Here is a 20,551-nt window from a genome sequence, read left to right on the forward strand (position 1 = left end):
ACCCCCTGCCATGGGCAGGGACACCTTCCACTAGCCCAGGTTGCTCAGAGCCCCGTCCAGCCTGGCCTTGAACATTTCCAGGAATGGGGCAGCCACAGCTTCTCTGGGCAACCTGTGCCAGGGGCTCACCATGTTCAGAAGGAACAATTTCTTCTTATCTCTGTCTATCATTTCCTGAGTGAGATGACCATCATCACCAGCCATGCTCATTGGTGACTAAAAGTGTTATTTTTCCAAGAGAACCTGACAACCCAGAATTCTATCTTTCTCAAAGTGGTATTTTTTTTTACGTTTAATGTCAGATTGAGTGACTAAGCTGCATTTTCTTCAATATCATGCATTCTGTCCCCCCTTTTTATTTGCACAAACATTGTGCATCTCTGATCTACATCAGTTCTCAACAAAATCATTCCCCTTCTTTCCAGCCTCAATATATCCACTTTTTTTTTAAAGTCTTTGATCTATTATTCAATCCATCTTTGAAGCCTTTTAAATTCTGTTAAATCCTTTAGGAGGCAAAATATTAATGTAACAACATTATATTACCTCCAGGGCTATTTTCTATTCTCTTCTTTTTATTCTTTAACATCTGTTGTTTTGGTTTTTGCCATATGTTTGGGGAAGGAGGGCTGAAATCTCTACAGGGAAACATCTGCATTATGAAGATTTTTAATTTCTAATGGGAGAGAATGTTTATCCTAAAATCTCAGGTAAGTAGGGATGTTTTAGTGAGCAAGCTGGGGGAAACAAAATGAAAAAGAATTTCCACTGGATTTGTTGAAAGCAGGAGTGTACTTTAGCTAACAGCTTTTCAAACACAACTTGCTCTGATGATACGAGGTGCAACGTCATGCTTGGACTCAAAAATTAATTTACACAACACTTGATACAAACATCTCTATTCACAGAAAACCATATTTCTTACAGTATGTATGTATTTCTTGTATATAGTTTTATCATTTTGCAAGTATTTTGAGTTTCTACTCTGAAATGTTCAAACAAAAGCAAACTATAAATATGCCTGTAATTTGCATTCCTTCCCTGTGGAAGATACTGAAGCAGTTTATTCATTTAAATACTTGAAACTTATCATTTTAACACATTTTTACTGTATCTCATGCAACAAAGACAATGCTTTCAGATTAAAATGAAAAAGCTATTAATTTGGCACAAATCTTTCAATGAAGATGATGAAGAGGTTACAGGAAGGAGGTAAATATTTCACCACAGCATGAAATTACTTTGTTGTAATAAAAACTTATAAAACTTAAAACTTTCTTACATTTGCAGCGGACATTACTTCTACAAGTCTAAGCTGATATGATATTTAAAAACCCAAGGCTATCTTCTCATGCAGCAGTTTGTCTGTTCTGGAGGAAATGTAGCTTTGAGGATCCAGGTTAGCACAAATTCAGCCACAGAAGGTTAAAACACAGGAGTGAAAATGCTGCCTCAAGCCAGAATGTGTCCTCAGATACATCTGTGTAGCTGAAATCAGTGCAAATATTCCATGTTTGCACCTGTGTAACTGAAAGCAGAATGCAGGTATCTGCTTCCCCTTTAGTCTCAATATTCAGTTAAGAAAACAAATTCAAGCTGTTCCCACTTCTTATGTTTACCAAATTCCTCTAATTGCTCTCCACAGGAAATACTTAGAGGATACTCTTATGCTGACATGCAAAATACTACACAGGGTGATTCCCCACTAACCTATTACTCAGAACTCTGTGCAAAGCCCCAGATATCAAGGTGGGACAAGCAGCTCTGACTTGCTGATTTACCCAATTTGCACCCACGTAAGCAGAATTTAGAACATGTTTACAGAGCAGTTTTTAGCAACAGCACAGGCTGCCTGCACAGATCTGCTGACTGGGAATCCTGAAGAACACAGGACACATGTAGGGCCAGCAGTACAAGCAGTAGGCCATAAAGGGCCACAAGTTCTTAAGCAGAACTGAATAAATTCACTCGAAAGACCTGAAATATGAGGTGGCCAGTGGCTCACAAAGGGAGAAAAACAAAAACCTCAAACTTTCCAAAGAGCAAAAGCTTATTAATCTTTTTCTGTTCAACTTCTAAAGTTTTATAACCACATATCTCACCTATACGCAGTCTAAGACTAACGTGTCTTGTTCCGTGTAAACTCCCCAATCAATGCTGCCTCCTTTTCTATTAATCCACCCTTTAAAATACGTTCTTTTATCAGGTTTTAATGTCTAACATGATTTAATCAAGAACACATGCCTCATAAATATCATCTGTCATGTTCCATTAGTTTCATGTGGAAAAGTACAAGTCAATAAACAAAGGTTGTGCCATAAATCTGCCTTGAACACATTATACCTCAAATAAGAAAATAAAAACATGTGTGTCCTTTGACCTGGATATTCTTAACATGGAACTTCAGGTATTGTCTTATGTCTTTAAAAATGTCTAAAGCATTCACAATTAACTGCGTACCTAAGCAATTTCAATTTACATAATGTTGATATGGAGACGGTGATTAAATAAGCACTATGCCTTTAAGGCACCTGTTAAATAACATCACTGCCTCTGGGTTAAAACTGATATCCCGCCCTACACAATGAAAACCAGGTCCCTCCACCATGCAACTGTGCAGTAAAACCCCCTCATAACTCAGAGGAGCCACTGGGTTCAGTTATTAATAGAGAGAGGAGAAGAAAGGAGAAAAAAGGGGAAAAAAGAAAAAAAGCAGCACCTTCTCTTGAGCACTGCATGGAAATGTGGCTGCTGTAAGCACCAGTGAGTCCAAGGGATCCCTAGGAGCTCTCCTTGGCCCCTCCACTCCAGCACGGGTGGGCACCAGTTTGTCACCAGTTCTCTTATTGTCCAAGGACACAAATAACATCAGGTACTCAGTTTTGGTACTTACACCAACGACCAAACTTGATGCTTGGGTCATCTGGGAATTTTTATTTAAGGAAATTCCCAGCCTTTCCACAGTTGCAGGCCACAGTCAGAGCTTTCCATCTCTTCTGCTCTTTACAACACAGCAGTCTGTGGCTTTTGGTGTTTTCCACTAATGATCTCAGTTTGTTACACACTTTGAGGAGTGTGTTGTGGCTTGTGGGTGGTGTGGGACAGATGCTCCCTGCACTGAGTGCTGATTGCCTGCAACAGCAACAAACTGGTTATCATCCATGTGGTCTTTCCCAGTCCCTTGCTCCAGTGGGCTTTGGACTGGACACCCTCCCTGCCTGGCCTTCTGCCCTACAGCAGCACAGACAAGGGCCAGAGATTTCACTGGGGTCCCTGTCCATGCCCCAGAACCTTTCTGTGCAGCTGCCCATTGTGTCCCAGATGACTTCCCAGGTGACTCACTCAAATCTAGCTCTGCTGGAAACAATAATCTTTTCCTGAGGTCCCACTGACTTCTGTCAGATCTGGAAAGTGTGGGACAGTTCTGATTCCTGTCTAAAACCAGGGAAATTGGACTGACAACAGCTCTAGAGTCCATGGGAAAGTCAAATCTTTTCCTTTCATGCATTGTGAAATCTGAGAAACAAGAAACTCTTAACTCACGAGTTCAATTTTGAAGCTTTAAAAAGAAAATAAGGAATATCTGGGGTTTTTTCTTAATGACTACTGTGATCACATACACACACACTTACTTCCAGCAGGTCCAGTTTTATCTCTTGATGCAGATGTTCAAAGTGGTTGTAAATCTCTGTGAATGCAAGGAAGAGGCTGACAAGGGGATTCCTGTCACCACAGGAGTGTCCTCGCTCTCACACCTCTCAGCTGGCCGTACCACCAGACCTGTGGGCCCAGAGTGAAACTGCCGATTGCACAGGACCGACAGCACCCAGAAGAGTGACCATCATCACAGCACCCTGGTGCTGCCCTCCACAAGTCAGGGTTTAGAGAACCAGCCCAAAAGGCTGGGCAGCGACTCAGCCCTCCAGAGAGTTTCCCAGGACATGCTGGGAGTACACAAAGTATTTTATTTTGTATGTTAAGTGAGAGGACGCTTCGTGTTCTCAGTGCCAGACACAGAATCAGTGTATGGTACACAGGTTCCAAGTGCTTACTCCAAGGCTACATCTAACCTGGCTGAACACCAGGCCCTTTGCTGGCAGAGCAACAAGTCTCTTCCAAAAACCAGCACTAATTACAGCTGCTCCCAAGGCCCTTATAAACATCAGGTCCCACTTCCCAGCTCTTGCATTTCTTTTTCTTTCAATAACAGGATTTTTAAAAGAAAGAAGTCAGAAGAGTCTGCACATTAGAACAGTCTGATAGGAAAATCATAATACTTGTAATTCCCTGAGATTTTTTATCTCGCACATCTCAGACAGACTCCAATGGTATCACCTGGCAAGGAGCCAAAGGAGCTCTGCTACTAAACCAGCACGATAAGATCAGTGCTGAGTGGAGGAAACGACAACAAAAATCTCCCACTTTTCCCTGGATTTTCATCCAAACAAACAAGTATGTCACTCCAGTTCCCCACTCAACAAAGTCTCAGTGCCTTAAGGCTGGCCCCATCCTCCTCCAGTAACAAAAGTGATTAAAAGTGCAGTGTATTTTCTCTGAGTCACTCCCCACCCCACTACTCATCTATGAGGCCTCAACCACTTGGTGGAACAATAGATTTTCACATGGCACAGCTTTCTAGGCAACTGTCTGCATCATGTGCTGGAACTAACGATGGGAAGAATCAAAATTAATACTATTGCACCACTCACAGAAGATGCCTTTAAAAGGAGACCCACAGAAAGCATGAACTGAGAATATTCAATGCCAGAAGACTAAGCACCAGATCCAGAGAGCTGTTTAGGCACTGAATTTCCACGGACATCAATGGGAATTAGGTGTCTGAATACCTCTCTGGATCAGATCTTTAGTAAAGCAAACTTTGAGGTTTGATTTTTCAGTAGTTCTACAGTTCCTATAAATTCTTCATCACCTCCTTTCAGGAGCAGGTCCTTCAAAGGAATGTCTAGGAGAGTGATCACACATTCATCTTGCTTGAAAATAACCATCCAGTTCTCAAAGCAAACAGGCCGGATCTGATAAGTACATGAAAAAAAACCCCAAAACAAAATACCACCTTTTATGGCATTGTTCAGGTGTCACTGTTTGGCTTCCTAGGAGCCATTTAGCTCTATGAATCTCTAAAGCAAGATCCTGTCTCTATTTATAGCTTATGGAGTGGTAAGATGGTAAGAGGCATCTGACAGCTACTGCATTGTGGAAGAATACCTGATGGACACTGGCTGCTCCTTAAAACTTACAGATTGTTTTCAATTAACACAGGCATCATGGAATTTCACTGGCTCTTAAAACAACAAAAAACAAAAAACCCCAAGCAAATTCAAGAAACATGTCCACAATAACATAAACCAACAAACTGACAGGGTTCTGTAACTGAACATCTTTAAAAGAGACTGAACTTAGTGGGCACCAAAGGGAAATCACTTGCCTCATACCAAAATGTAAATCAAAGATACCACCCAAAGGAAAGGGGAAGGAAAAAAAGGCCCTTGTGATGACAGTTCAGATTGAAACTAATTTGCCCATTTGCAGAAATTCAGAAAGTGTTTGCTCTTGATTTTTCATCCCCACCATATGGCAGCTGCTTTCTCCCAAAGCACACACTCCCACTGTTGTGGGCTGATGGAGCAAGACAGCCAACACTGGGAATAGCCACGTCCCGCGGTGGCACAGCAAGGAACGGGCACAGCGGCCACTCCACAGGGTGTGCAGAGCCCTAAGTACACACACAGACACAGACTTGTGTCTGGCCCAGGGACTGACAGAAGGAGAAGGTGTCACAAATATAAATCTCGGGCTGAGAAGCCAAAGAACTCAACTGAATTTTAGTCACATGGGTATCTCTCAGTTTCCCTTGGCTGCCTCGATCAACTGTAGCCCAGAGTTGTAAAACCTGCCCACAGCTGCTCTGCTCACCCCCAACCTGACGTTTCACACTGTGACTTTATGCAGGCTTGTTTGGATCTAACAAGGTCCTTATTTTTCTACAATGCAGGAAATAAGGAAACCAGCCATCAATTATTAGAAGCGCTGCAGATCTGAGCCGTGTGGCTGTAAAACAGATTTTTCTTTAATGAAACTGAGCTGGCATTTGCCAGAAATAACAAGTGCCCAAGACCAAAATGTAAATCAAAACTAAAGGAGAGTTTTCAAAACTTTGAATCATTGGTAGCAACAGACAAGCTCAGAAGGAGGTTGGTATGATTTTGGAATGTCTTAAAAATGTGTGACTAATATGACTTCTAAAGACATTATTTGTGAGTTAGTATTTCAGTCTCCCCACAGAAAGAAAACATCATGACCAGAGAGGGCCACAATGTTTGCTGTAATAACTGTGTTAGTATGTCACTATTGCCGGGCTAGGAAGAAGGCTGAGCCTTTGTTTTCACTTCAGAAAACAAAGAAAGGGAAGACATTAATGTTGAAAAGCATCAGTGCCTGGTAAGAGACGATTACAACCACTATGCTTTCCCTGCATGTCCCGGTTTTAAACACAGCACTTGGTTTTAGTTGGTCTCAGCCCAGGTCCTGGGAGACAGCAGGTTCCATCACACACCTCTGAACAGACTTGTCTAGTCAAGGAGGAGTGGTGCTGTTTGCTGAAGAGAGAGACATAACAAGAGGAAAGAAAGGGCGGGTTTGGAGGAAACATTAGTTGCTAGTGATTCCCTCACCATAACTACTGTCAAAACTGTGTCACTGTGGCTTCTCCTTCCCAGCCTGTCTCCCACTCTTTGTCATGAAACCCAGACCGAGGGCTTCAGTTCGGCCTCAGCTGGATGCCAGGCTCACAGACTGCAATGCACAGGGTACATGAAGGAACAGCAGCACCAAGTCTGGCAGTAGGAGATGGCCTGGAATCCAATTTTTACAGATTGCAAGTGGAAGCCCTTGGAATGGTCCAGCTTGCTCATCTGCCATTGACTGCTGCTTGTTCAATTCTGCCATTGAACACAATTGTCCATGGTTGAAATGAATCATTTCTTCCACAGGAACATTCAAACCTCCCTCAGCCACTCCAAATACCAGAGCTTTTATCACATCCTTTGCTAAGCTGTGCCAGGGTTAATTATTCTTGCAGTCAAAATCATCTATCTTTCCTTCTTGCTTGACTTTTCTCTGTTTCCAGCCATGGGATACCATTCTGCATTTACCTGCACTCAAAAGAACCCTTGAGTACCCCACATTTTCTCTTCTGGTGCATCTCCAGATTGCCTCTAGTCTTCCATTAGTCCATCAGTACCACATACAGGTCAGCATCTTCCAGTTTTTCACTTCTTCTCCAAGTTCTTTGATTTTTCAAAGCCATTTAAGAAAGTCTGAGCATTAATCTATCTTCCTGCAGCTAGAGTGATAATTAACAGAAGGATAACATCACTTCTCTATGCTTTTTAAAAATGTATCATATCACCTTGTACCTCATTAGATATTTATTTTTCTCATACTAATGGAATGTGACATCCCGATCCTTTTCAGTGTCACTGCTTTCCAAGACATACAGTTTCCCACCTATAAAAACAGTTTATATCCTTCATGCCAAGGTACTGCCTCATATGTCTGATGGCATGAAAATACCTGTTGTCCAGTTCCTAATCACTGCTTAAGAAATCCATGTTGCATGCCAGTCACTTCCTAATTTTTATTAAATAAAAATTACTAAATAAAAACATTCCCTTAATTTGAAGGAACAAACTTTACTGGCAGTGGATTTCTATATTCTGTGAGGATTTCAGCAGAAACTATTAGATAACACTGGGAACAAAACTCAAACTTTCAGAGTTGTATACAAAATAGTCACTGTACAAAATACTTCTATTTGGTGTGCATCTCAATTTCTATCAGTAACTCACTTTTTACTCCTTTCAAAAGGCAACATTACTGTTTTCTATACCACTATTTTTCTGCCATCATTGAATGTGACTGTTCAAAATGTATCCCAGCAATTTAGGTTTACTCTACCAACACATTCACCTCTGTCAGACTCTCTCTCAGGCTTGCTTTAAAACAAGAACTAGTTTGATAACTCTTAAGAAGCAGAACAGCTTCCTTTAGCTGCTCTCTTAACGCAAATTTCTGCCATAATATATCCCTAGTTATAAACAGCCTAAACTCCACCTGGACCATAAGGATGTAGATATGACCAACAACTAAAGGCTGCAGGACTTCTGCATGGTCAGTTAATTTTCATATTTAGAAAACAGGATGCACTGCAAACGAATAATAATTCAATGTGAGCCTAATTCAGTATCAATAAGGCTATTTCCTTCTTCAGAACAATGGCTGGCATTTTCTATCCCCAACAGGCAATCATTTGTTAGCAATGGCATGTCCCCAGAATGCCACAGAACATTTCACAACTACTCTGCACATAAAATCAATCATTTTCCATGCCCAGTTGTCCCACCACTGGCTCTCCCAACTGCTGCTTGAGAGCCCTTCACTCAGTCTGGTTTTTATTGTGTGCCTTCTCAGTGTTTTCTTGACAAACAAATGAGTGGCCAGAAACACCAACCTTAGACAAGGAGAGATCTGAACTTCGTTAAGCAAGTCAAAGAAGATAGAAGCCTTGAATATCACAGTTTGAGAGATCTCTTCTAATTCTCTGGTGCCTAAGCAGTTGATTGTGGGAATTCAAAATGTCACAGGAAAGATAGTCACACCCGAAGAGTTACATTCCACAGTCAGCCTTCCATCCAGCCTGTGTTTAAAAACTCCAGTGATGAATAACTCACAGTCTGTTTGGGCACCAGATATCAAAAGCTCAGTGTACTCCTAGATAGTACCCTTCCTAGTGTTGAGCCCACACAATCCCTGTGGAAGAACAGACCAATCTAGACGAGACAGAAGGTGCTGAAGATCAGGTGCATTTCAGACAGTATTTAGTTACCAACAGGGAAAACCTAAAGCCACACTCAGCTTCAGAAAGGATGCAACAGGAGATTTTCTCCTGTACCAGCAGAACAAGACCAGTGCCTCTGAAGGGTGTGTGAGCACCGTGCACACAAATGACAACTCTGATCCATAAACTGGTCAATTCCACGTTTAGAAGGTCTTTCTCATATATAATTTATACTCTGAATCAGGGTTGCTCATCAAACTAGCAAATGCTGCAGTCAGCAGCCTTCACACTGGAACTTGTATCCAGTCTCCCATATTGTTTTCTCTAGTGGTAGTTAGTGTCATAATTCACTTTATCTAAATGCTAGCTGGTTATGAGGTTATTTTTTCACCGAGTTTTCTCTCATTTTATATTATCTAGGCTCCAAAACAGCCTCCCTGTCTCTTCAGAGGGACTGCCTGCTGCCGAAACATCTACCCCACGCATAAAACTTCTTTATCACCTCTAATGTTTACTGTTCTTAATTTTCAAGTCTCCCAGCAACTTCTCCAGCAACTGATAAAAACTCTATTGTTGGCATTAACAATAACCCTTCGCAAGGAAAGTTCCCCAAGCACGTTAGTCTCATTTTGGGAAACTTAACCTGGGTACCACTGAAGCAGCAAGTCTCTGCAAAACACTAGTTTTTCACTCAAACTTGCCAAATAAGCTGCACTTGTAGCCAGTGCCATCATACACTCAGGCTCAAAACACTACTGATGATTAGTCATTCCAGTGGTTTGCTCTCACTTTCTAGATTTTGGTCTCCTTTATATTAGCTTTCTATGACTAAACTTGCAAAACATACGCACTTGTTAAAGTATTCGTGGAACTGGCAAATGTATAGGTATAAAAGTGAATTTTGACAAAGCGGTTCAAGTACTCATGCCAGCAATATCTGCCTAACAGCTTCTGACAGGATGCAGTAAGAGAAAGATCTGGTATGTATAAAGGTTCCAATAAAAGCCAGTCAAATCACCCTGACAGATATGGAGTGTTTATACATTCAGCAGACCAAAAGCTATTTACATCAATTGCCACACTTCCACATATTTAGCCCACAACTCAAACAAGTTACAATCCTTTATATATATTTAAGAATAAACGAACAGCGCAGTGGCACAAGGTAAAGGACATGCCAGGAAGAGAAGAGAGTAGAAAGAAAAAGTCACTGAGACTCAAGGACAGAGAAAGAGCAAGTGGATTCTAGGGATAAAAATCCCCTTCAATTTCCTGCATACCCATTCAAATCAGAGAGATGCTGAAATGGGTGGGTACCTTTGTTCTGAAAGGAGAACCACTCACATACATTGGCTGTAGCTTATCCCCACAAAAATATGACGAGTCAGCAGACCCTCTCAAATAGCTCAACAACTTAAATAAAAGGAATACAGGCCAATTTGTGGTGACTTGGCAAGAGGAAAAATAAGAAGCAAACTGTTCAGATTAAAAACGTGAGACATCTTTTTCTTTTGCCAAGTGAACTCAGCCCATACTTACAGGACAAACTTTTATGTGTTAGCCCTCAAGTCTGCCTCCTTTTCATCCGCTCTTGGATTTAAAATGGCGTCACTTCAGATTTGCACCAGAGTTAGGGACAATGGAATCGGGCCAGCTCAGTTTCAGTTGAACATAAACCAGTTCCGATGACTTCAAGGAAACTGAACATTACGAGAATCAGATATCCAGAAAGGAGGAATTTACTGTTGCTTTTTCCTCTTCAAGTCCTGGGAGACGGTCTCAGCTGCGTGCAAAATCTGTTCTGTCAGAGTGATGAGGATCTTGGGAACCTTGTAGTAGCCACCTGCACCTCAAGCCCACGGGCACACAGTTCATGGGGTGATCTCTACCTCAAGAGCAACAAACCATAAGAGACTTTTCCATCTGCTGGAAGGCAAGAGCAACCCAGCAAATTTTAATACAACAAAACAAACCAGGGGGGGAAATTTTCCTCCGAATAGGTACTTATTGGCTATTTCCAACACAGCTTCTTTAACGTAGCCTCCTTTCCCTCCCCTCAGCATGTCAGATGCTAAAATAAATGGGAGCATTTGTTCCTCTGCAGCAATTCTGCAACTGGCAGCGTAAACCTGATGCCAAGGAGTAAGAAGCCCAACTAAAATGTTCTGTTAAAATCCTTGCTCTCCCAAAGATAACAAAGATGTATTTTGCCCTTTTCACCGCTCACACTCGGGGAGACACACCACCAAGGGCAAGCACCACGTACTTCGCATAGCCAAGAGAGAAATGCAGTCCATGCACATGCTGTGTAGAAGGGGTGCAGTGCCACCCCAAGCTGATACAGCCACATGTTGCATGAACATCCTACACCACCACCAGATCAGATCTCAAACAGAGCACAGCCACATCACCCCAGCACTGCACCTGAACTAACAAACTCTGTCTCTCAGCATAGAAATTTAAGCTGGCCCTGACGGTGTGCAAAACAGCTGCCCTGTTTCTGGCTCCAGCATGTCTTTCTCTACACCATACTCTGATATGCTCTCACAGTAGGAACATCATGAACAGTACAGATGTGCCCCGAAACAATACAAGTGGCACAATCTAGTTCAAGCACCCTTGTTCTTTTCATCTGAAACATTTATATGCTTGGCTGTGTTGGTTGCTGGCACAATCCTCCACCCTTTTTGCCTGTTTGACATATAGTGGTCGATCACACTAGCTTTAAACCCAGGCATGGCCTTGAACAGAAAGAAAAATTAAAGGTGAACATGCTTTGTGCTACCAGATCTTGGCATCTGAGCTACTGGGCAAAAAGTGCTCGCACACTTTTCCCTCCTGGAGAGAATTTAACACTTGGATCTTCTCTTCTGGGTCTCAAATAAGCATGGATGGAATTTTCAAAAACATTCAGTACTGGCCTTCTCCTGAAGTCAAGTTCCTGCAATTTCAGCAGGAGCAGCAGGGCAAAGCAAAAGTTATGAAACCTCACATTAAATCCTTTCTGGGATTTTCCCAGAAAATACTGGGTAATAAAAAAGAAATTTCCTCTTTTATCTGTTCTCACTTTAACTCTCTCTTCTCTGTCCAGCACAAATGGGGGTTTGGAGGTAGGCAGGACTTAAACAAGGAAAATAAATGCTCTTTTAAGAGTGAAGTCAGTCCTTCTGAATGCAAAGTGCTGCTTTCCTCGAGCACCCTGTCCCGTCCTGTTTAGCCTTCTCTCTTAAGCAACTGCTACTCCAGAGATGTTCCATCAAAGAGCACAACTCATGGTCGTTGTGACTGATCGCTCCCTCCCAGTGAAGGTTAAATCAAAGCCAGCTGCTTCAGAGAGGGAAAGGCGGCTAAAAAGAAGTTAAACAAAATAATAACAAAAAATGCAATCTAGAACCTACATGGATAGGAAATCTACTCTTGTATTTCAAATAAATAACTCTTAAGGTATCTAAGCCTCATGCACAGAAAACAATTTTGTAACTTTTTTTAAGTCATCCTCTTGCATTGTTGTTCTGCCCTAATAACTCTGAAATGTGCTACTCATCTCTCCCAGTTAAATATCCTGTTTCACAAGCCCACTCCTAGATATCTGAAACTGCACAGCATTTCTATCTAGCTTTAGGCATCTAGCATTCCAAAGAATTAATATTTAAACTTATTATAAAGGAATGGGGATTGCGTTAAGCATGTAGCATTTAGCAAAACATTCATATTAATAAACTGCTGTGCTGCTTGTTTGAAGCACATTTATCATTCTTTAAACTCAAAAAAAAGATAATGCTCCAAAACTGACACATGTATCTATTTTTCTTCTAATACAATCAAGAGTTAGATAGGATTATAGAGTGGAAACTATTAAATTTCAATTTTTACAATATGCTTAAAATTATATTATCTTTCTTTGCCTAGGGGATTGTTGACTTCAGTATTTAAGTGAATTAATCACAGCAAATTGTGAAAAAGCAGCAAATCACAGCTGTGATTTAAAATAATCACAGGATTATTTTAAATAATCCTACACCCTCTACCTCTTCTTGGGAAGCACCTCATGTTAACATTCTTATACATATTATTGCTCTTACATCTCTTGATTATAGATAAATGAATAAAAAACTGCTAATCTGTTCCAAGACATCACTAATTGGTATTTTTCCTCTTATATTAGCCTTTGATTTACACCTCAGATATGTTCTCCCAAGCCAGCACGTGTAATTTATTTACAGCACTGGAAGGCAGGCAAAATACATCATCTACTGTTATACAACCTTCTACAAGGTATTAAAATACCAGGCCCCTGGAGACACACTTCATATAGTTCAGCAAGTTCCAAAATAAACCAAACCACCAACCCCTTAAGCACTTAAAACAACAATGGACATCTGTATTAAAAAGTTAGTTTTACTGTATTTGATGATGTCGCCTTCGTGTCATTTTTCCCTTTGGCTGATATGCAAACAAGAATTAAGAATGTATTTGCTTTCCCCTCGTTCTAAAACAACTAACAACTCTATAGCTCTCACAAAACCCTCTAATCACACACATAAATGCCAGAATTAAATGCAGTTTAAGACGTTTTGCATTCATTTAACCCTCAGAATAAATTTGATTGTGTAGGCTCAATCACAGTGCTCTTTGCCAACCCACCGTGCAAAATAATCACACATTAGATACACTCAAACATAAGAAGGGTCAGTCATAATTATGAGATTTGAAGCAAAACAGTTGCTTAAAAAAAAAAAAAAGAAAAAAAAAAGGAACAAAAACAAAAGAGAGAGAGCTCAAGCACTTTGCATTGATTTGACTGAGATCAACCTTGTAATTCCTAAATGTTCCAAACCGTAACAGAACCAAAAATACAAAATTTGCATCTATTTCCTGCTGCAGCTCTGGCAACGTCTCATCTGTTTTACAAGTAGTCCCCTGTCTACAAATAACCTTAATCATTAACAATCATTTCATAAAGTCAAACTAATGACTGTAATAAAAAAAAAAAAAAAAAAGAAGTCCTTGTTCCAGGTAACTAGTGAAGCACAGATTCTGAGAACAGAAAGTTCAGGTTCCAACTGAGATTTCACATACAGGGTGCCAGAAATGTAATAGGAGGGCAAGGAAAAAGGGGAATTCTTTGCCTCTATTCTTCAAAGCCTGTGCAGAAAGGTAGACCCGCGGTAGCCTGCTCTGATAGTTATCTCAATGGAGGAACCGGCCCTTGCTTTTCTTTACACGCCCCATTTAAACGCAATAAAACGGCCTGAGTGGTTTTAACTGGTCGTTCCATGTCACTGTAACGCTCCCTGCTCCCGGGAGAAGATAACAGCTGTGCCATATTCCCAAACACATACTTTTGCTATTGTTTGCACATTTGTAGGCCGAGATTACGCTGTACCACAGCCAGTGAGCTGCCCTTGCTTTGGAACCCTCTATTCTCCGAGTTACATCAGTGTGCTGGGAAACGACGTTTGGTGGCTGAGGGAAAAAAGGCAAACAAACCCCAGCCTATTAAAAGCCATTTCATGCACTGTGAAATGATTACTAGATTGCATGCCTGTTCAGGCCTGTTGACATACACTGATAGAAACCTGGAGTGCAAAATGGAGTGGTTTACATCTATATTCCCCCTCCAACTACCCTGCCATCGACATCTTCAACAGTTCTAAAATCACTAAACAGAAGAACTTCTAGAATAATGGTAATTATGGTACTGAACATGAAAATTATATTCACAGTACTACAAATTTCTGTTCATAGTCCATACATTATTCCACTTCCTAGCTTACAGATGGATTTAATACAAGCTTGTTAGTTACTCTACAAGCTTTTCCCTGTACGCAGAATAAAGAACTTCTGTAATATCAGGATTGAAATACCGACCCAGCTAAAGTTAGTGGCAAGACTCCTACTGATGTTAATTGTTTAGAGTAAAATTTTGTCTCTCTTATTCAACAAAAAACCCAATCCACTTCATTGCAGTGAAGTACAGTCTCCCAGAAGACACTCACTTTACATTTGGCAGTTTCACTTAACAGAATCTTGAAGCACTTCCAGAACATAATCTCAAATACACTCAAAATCCTCAGTATACACTTAAGAGTTTACGTGTATACAGGATTGATCTCTAACATGCAAATAATCATTTAGATACATAATTCAGATACTCTAAGTCTAAAGTATTTGCAGTTGATGAGACTGCTGACAGGAATACAGTAATGTCCAGACTTCAGAACTTCCAAGATGTAGATTTTTCAACTTTTCCTTACTATAAAAGAAGAAAGGGTATTTTTCTTCTCACCCCACTTAGCCCAGTATATAACAACCTCCATTAATGAAACATTTTAAAGACAGAACAAGTAATTTCTTATTTTTTACTCTATTTCTTCAAGCAAAATTCATATTACAAAATCTCTCCCAATTATTAGACGTATCTGACATTATCTGTTATTCCATATAAGTCTGCACAATATCACAATGTTAAGATAGATACATTATTTTTTCTCTTCAGTTTTTTCCAACAGCTGTTGTTTTCTCATGAAGCAGAAAGAGGACTTTTTGCTTTTATTTTACAAGTACTGAATACCTTTATATGACAGGCTGATCATTAGATCTCCTGATTTGTATTTACTAAATATTCTCTACTACGAATTCCTAAATTACAATGGATTTAATTATTAGATACAATTAAACCTCTTTTAAATTAAATCCATGAAAGGCTCATCTTCAATTCAGGGACTCTGATTTTGCAACACAAATCATTAGAAGAAATTCCTTCAGCAGCAAGTAACTGGAAGTTATTTTCCTATTCAAGACAAGTAAGCATTATAGCCAGTTTAAGGGAGAAGACAGCTACAATTTATTCCAAATTACTTGATGCACACATTCTCCAATTTGCAGTTTCTTCTCTTTTCTGCTCTTACAAAATAAAATTAAGCAAAAAAAAAGACCATGCAATAAAAATGTAGCTCTGTAACTGCATGTTCTGCTCAAATAAACCTTTAAATTCCTTTTTGTAGCAGAGAGTTCAAATGCAGCAAGCAAGAGAACTAGAGTGAAAATAATAAAAATTTATTACTACAGCTCTATAAAAAAATTGAGAGTTTAGAGATCATCATACCAGTGAGCCCATTCCGTGTCTTCCTTATCAGTTCATATTGTATTTAGGAGCTCTAGGCAGTCCCACTTGCTCCAGTGGGATAATTCAGGTGAACACAGACAAGGTGTCTGAGAGAAAGTGGCAGGATCAGGCCCAAAACCACTCAATACACCCAATAAGTCACACAAGCAAAGCACATGCTTTTGCTTAAGCTCCCAACAGCATAAGCTGTTACTTTCACAAGGACTGTCCTGATAGTCAAGGAAATGGTCACAGGGGGTTTAAATGGCAAGATTTAACCTTCCTTCTCAACAGCAGAAGGAAATGAATACATTTCAATACATATGTTTGCTGAAAGCAGCTACAGTTAACAACAAACACAAAAAAAATCCAACCCATTTTCCCCTTGTCTGAATAAAAAATACTCTCAACAAGGAAATATCCAACTACTGCAACCCGAAGAGCTTATTGTTTTGCCCACTGTAAGTTAATATCTGAAGTGGTTACTGCAAAGGTCCAGGCCATTTGGATGATTTCCCAGTGGCACAGCTAACAGGATAAATCTCGTCATTTCTACTGAGTCATGAATTAGGTACACTGAACAAAACTGAAAAAGAATGAAAAGGAGAAGTGTTTCCTGGTAACAACCATAATCAATGCCATTTAAAAACTGAGATATTTGACATCTTTATAGATTACTCTTTTGTCACTACTAAAGTTTCCTTTCCCAAAAGCTGCTTTCCTAGAGACAATAATTATTTTGCCCTGTGTTACTTTCAAAACGGTCATACTGTAGCATGAAATTCAGCAAAACAGAACCAAAACCACAGAATCTCAGGAAAACATTGTAAAATGGACTTCATACCTTATGGTACAGTTGTTCTATGCCCAGCAGATCACAAATGCCTCTAAAAAGCAGTGGCTGTGTGCAAATACTCTGCCCTGTAAATCGATGACCAAGAAAAGCGTGGCACGTATCACAGCCCGTCACACCACAAGGGGTAGGATGGGTGAAAACTGGGTGTTTATTTTAAACAGCTCCCAGACAGAACAAAGCATGAAGCACAGTTCCAAAATACTAATGTTTCTGGTGAACAATCAACAGCTCCATCCTGCAAACTTTAAACCCAAATGATCTAATTCCCAGAAGTAATCCTCACCACCACCCCTCAAGTTCTTGTTTGGCTGTTCATGTAAAAGGACTTGCTCAGGCACGGAAGCATTTTGCAGGATCATAACTTAAACACTGTGAAGCAGTGGAGTAACACCACAAGAGACATTACAACAGCAGGATGCTTCTTCCCCATTGTGATTACTTCAAAGCTGCCCTTTTTATTAGTGGGGCAGTGTATCATTTTGATTCATTCTTTTTTGAAAAAAAAAATTAAAAAGTAAGGCTTGTTTAGAAAAAAAAATTTTACAGGTAACTATAAAAAGCGGGTTTGCTCTTGTTAACGAGTGTCTTTTACCTGCCCTACTTGCAATTTTCAACTGTGGATAAACCAAAACCAGGAGGCACATTCTGTAATCTAACCCAGACTGCAGAGGGAATTACTGGGTACATGGTACTCTGGGGCTGGAGAACAGGAGACGCACGGCACGATGGTCTGAAATCAAGCTGTCATCAGTTTCCTACCCAAAACCCTTCACTGGGTAAATCTGAGTATTTCCCTCATTCCCACTTCTTAGCTCTAGCCTGTTCTATCACATCCACATGCAGCTGTCCCCAGTCCTTCATCTTCCTGAGAGAACCAGGTTTCTTGGGAGATGGTTTACACTGCTCCTTGAAAGATGCACATACACTCTGATTTTTCAGTTAGATCACAGTGAGCAATGGAGTGATTTCTATTATTTCTGTGGAACTGACTCAGAAGCACAGAGTACAGAGCAGGGGCTGGCAGCTTGCAGTGTTTAGCAGGAGAACTCCAAAATGCCCAAGTGGACATTAAAGCACTTGCCAACACCATATAGGTCAAAAGGAGCAGCACAGCCCACATATTTTAAATTATCTGGCCCAAAATGTTACTTTTTAATTTTCCTAACTCCTCCTGATAATGTCTTCTTGTTGGGGGGCAGGGGCAGGGGGAGGGCAAAAACTAAATAAACAAAACAAACAAACACAAAAAACCAACCAAACAAAAAAACCCCACCCAAAAAACTCAGCATTGCCTGTCTTTGGAAAAATCCAACATTACCCATCAAATCACCCTGCTGCTCAGTAGATGAACCCTATCCTGCTCATGGATACCTCCTACTTACTCCCATGACTCAAGTCACCCATATGCTGAAGCAACCACAAGGTAACACCCTGGACAGAAAACACACTAAACAAAAACAGCAACAAAACTTGAAACACTTTTTTTTCTTTCCCCCAGTGGCGAAAATGAGAAACTGATCAGTCGGGAAAGATGAATTAGCAACCTTCTCCCATGCCCACCTACATCTACTGTAAGAGCCCCAAGCGTATGGAAATCACACTTTTCCTCTTTCCCTCTCTATGCTCTTGCCCTCTGCAACAGCAAGAGGAATATGCATGAAAAGAGGGCTAAGTAGCTCAAAGGGAAAAATAAAGAAGAAAAAAAAAGTGCTTCAACAGTTTGTTCGTTCAGGGTAACGCACAGGCAGGATTTTAAGCTGGTATGAACCCTGTCAAGTGGCACCAACCTCACTCGTGGCACCACGAGGGACTCGAGCACCACATGAGTCCCTTCCACAGGCAGCAGTGGCAGCAGCACAGGGGTACTAGAGCTTGTAGCTCTCCTTCATACCCTGTGAATCCTCCTTCTCCCCTCTCCAAACCTGGGTCTGTGTAACAGACCTTCATTTCATTCCTGCCAAACATTAACAACGTCTTTTTTTTTTTCATCAGGAGAGAAGAATTGCAGCATTAACAAACAGAAAAATAAAAAAGGTAATTTATAACCTGCTGCTACACTCTGTCTGTATTCACTGGTGATGAACAAACATATCCTACAGTCTACAGGACAGACCTAGCACAGATTGAGGTGTTCATTAACATAACTTCATGGCAATGAAAGGTGCCATCACCCTAGGTAACAAGCTCACAAAAGAAAACGTCACTAGTCCAAGGGCATGCAGCCTACTTTTAGTTTTCAGAAGAATGGACAGAACGGGATGCACTGAAAAAATCCCAGTGGGAACTGTCTTAAGATAACTGCATGTACATATCTAAAATAGAGAATGGGAATGAACTGAGAATTAAAAAAGAGAATTACCTTTTAACATTACAGAAATCATTGCTTTAATGCTAATAACCTTAGGTGCACATACGTCTCTGCAAGAGGTTTTGTAGCATAGAGGAATGCTTCAATTCCCTCTGATCACAGCCAGTGATACCTCAAAGTGATTATTTCAAAACCAGATTTTGATTAACAAATTCCAGCTCAATTAACAAGTTCTAGCTCAAAAAGGTAATTAATAGATTTTTTAGTGGGCAATTCCTAACCTAACTTCAGTGCCGCTTAGCAATGAATAAATGAAAAATCAGGCATTTGTTAAACAGCAGAATTTGACCTTTCAGGCACCAGGAATTCACAAGTCTGAGGATTCACTGCCTGAATCCAGCATTTGTAACACCTCCTTGAAATACAAACTATAAATCCAAGCAACCGTGGTGAAACTGCTGAATAAGAACCAGGCATTTATTGTCAGCCAGGCGTGCTCACAAACAAACACCCCACACTCACACTCTGGCACAGGACAGACCAGCCCAGTCTTCAGCACCATCCCCAAAACAACCACCTTTGAGACGCGACCGAACCAGCAGCACTCGCTCAGGAGAACTAAAAAAGATGCTTGTCTCGAGATTTCTTAAAGAATATTGAGAAACAATCAGCTTCACACTATCAAAGAACACTCTGGTTTATCCTGTGCCTCCAAGGTGCACAGAAAAACAAAACTTTCAAAGCCTGAAGTGAAATTAAAAAGTCAGAAAACACCCTGAAGACCAAAAAGAAGGGGGGAGCTTGTTACGCGTTTTATTTGTTTGGGGAATAGTTTTTTGGTGGTGGTAGTGTTCAGTTCACGTATTTTTAAACTCACCCTTCACGCTCTGATGTTTCTGCTGCTGGAAATAATCTTTAGAGCCTCTAGCGCATCGCAGCTCCTGCGCCCTCGGCAGAATCGGGATCCTCTCGAATATGCTGGGTCGCTTGGGGATGAAATCTAGCAGAGGTGCTGACATTTCAGGGGGGCTCTGCTGAGGCTCTGCGTGGTCACCGCCGTTGCTGACAGATACTTTAAAGGACATCTGAGGACTCAAGTGGGATTTAGCAGCGCTGGGACGAGCCGCCCGCGGCAGATCCTTCTGGGGCGCTCCCTGGCATTTGTCGGTCAGCTCGAAGCGGGCGCTGCTGCCTTTCTGCCCCGCGGCGAGCTCACAGTGCATGTCCGCGGGCTGCCGGGCCCCGCGCCGCTGTCCTGCACCGAGCGGCACACGGGCTGTCAGCGCGGGCTGCCCCAGCCCTCAGCCCTCACCCCTCGCCGCCTCCCGCCTCAGCCCCGCGCCGCCAACGGCCGGTAACCGCCGCTCGTGCGGCGGCAGGCTCAGCCCGCACCCCGCAGCCCTCAGCCCCGCAGCCCCGCAG

General features: G+C 41.2%; 1 protein-coding gene across 4 annotated transcripts in view; it reads right to left on the minus strand.

Annotated features, from left to right (window-relative positions):
* GLIS1 (GLIS family zinc finger 1) overlaps window positions 1-20,551 on the minus strand; it is a 187,623-nt gene that overhangs the window by 162,587 nt on the left and 4,485 nt on the right. For all 4 annotated transcript variants that reach the window (XM_051800991.1, XM_051800983.1, XM_051800973.1 and 1 more), the window contains exon 2: window positions 20,007-20,384. In XM_051800991.1, coding sequence (XP_051656951.1) covers window positions 20,007-20,352 — 346 coding nt within the window. In that variant the 5' untranslated portion in view covers window positions 20,353-20,384. The remainder of the gene's footprint in view (window positions 1-20,006; window positions 20,385-20,551) is intronic.

Source organism: Manacus candei, unplaced genomic scaffold (assembly GCF_025592945.1).
Source record: "Manacus candei isolate 608988 ecotype Guabito, Panama unplaced genomic scaffold, ASM2559294v1 h1tg000005l, whole genome shotgun sequence".
NCBI lineage: Eukaryota > Metazoa > Chordata > Aves > Passeriformes > Pipridae > Manacus > Manacus candei.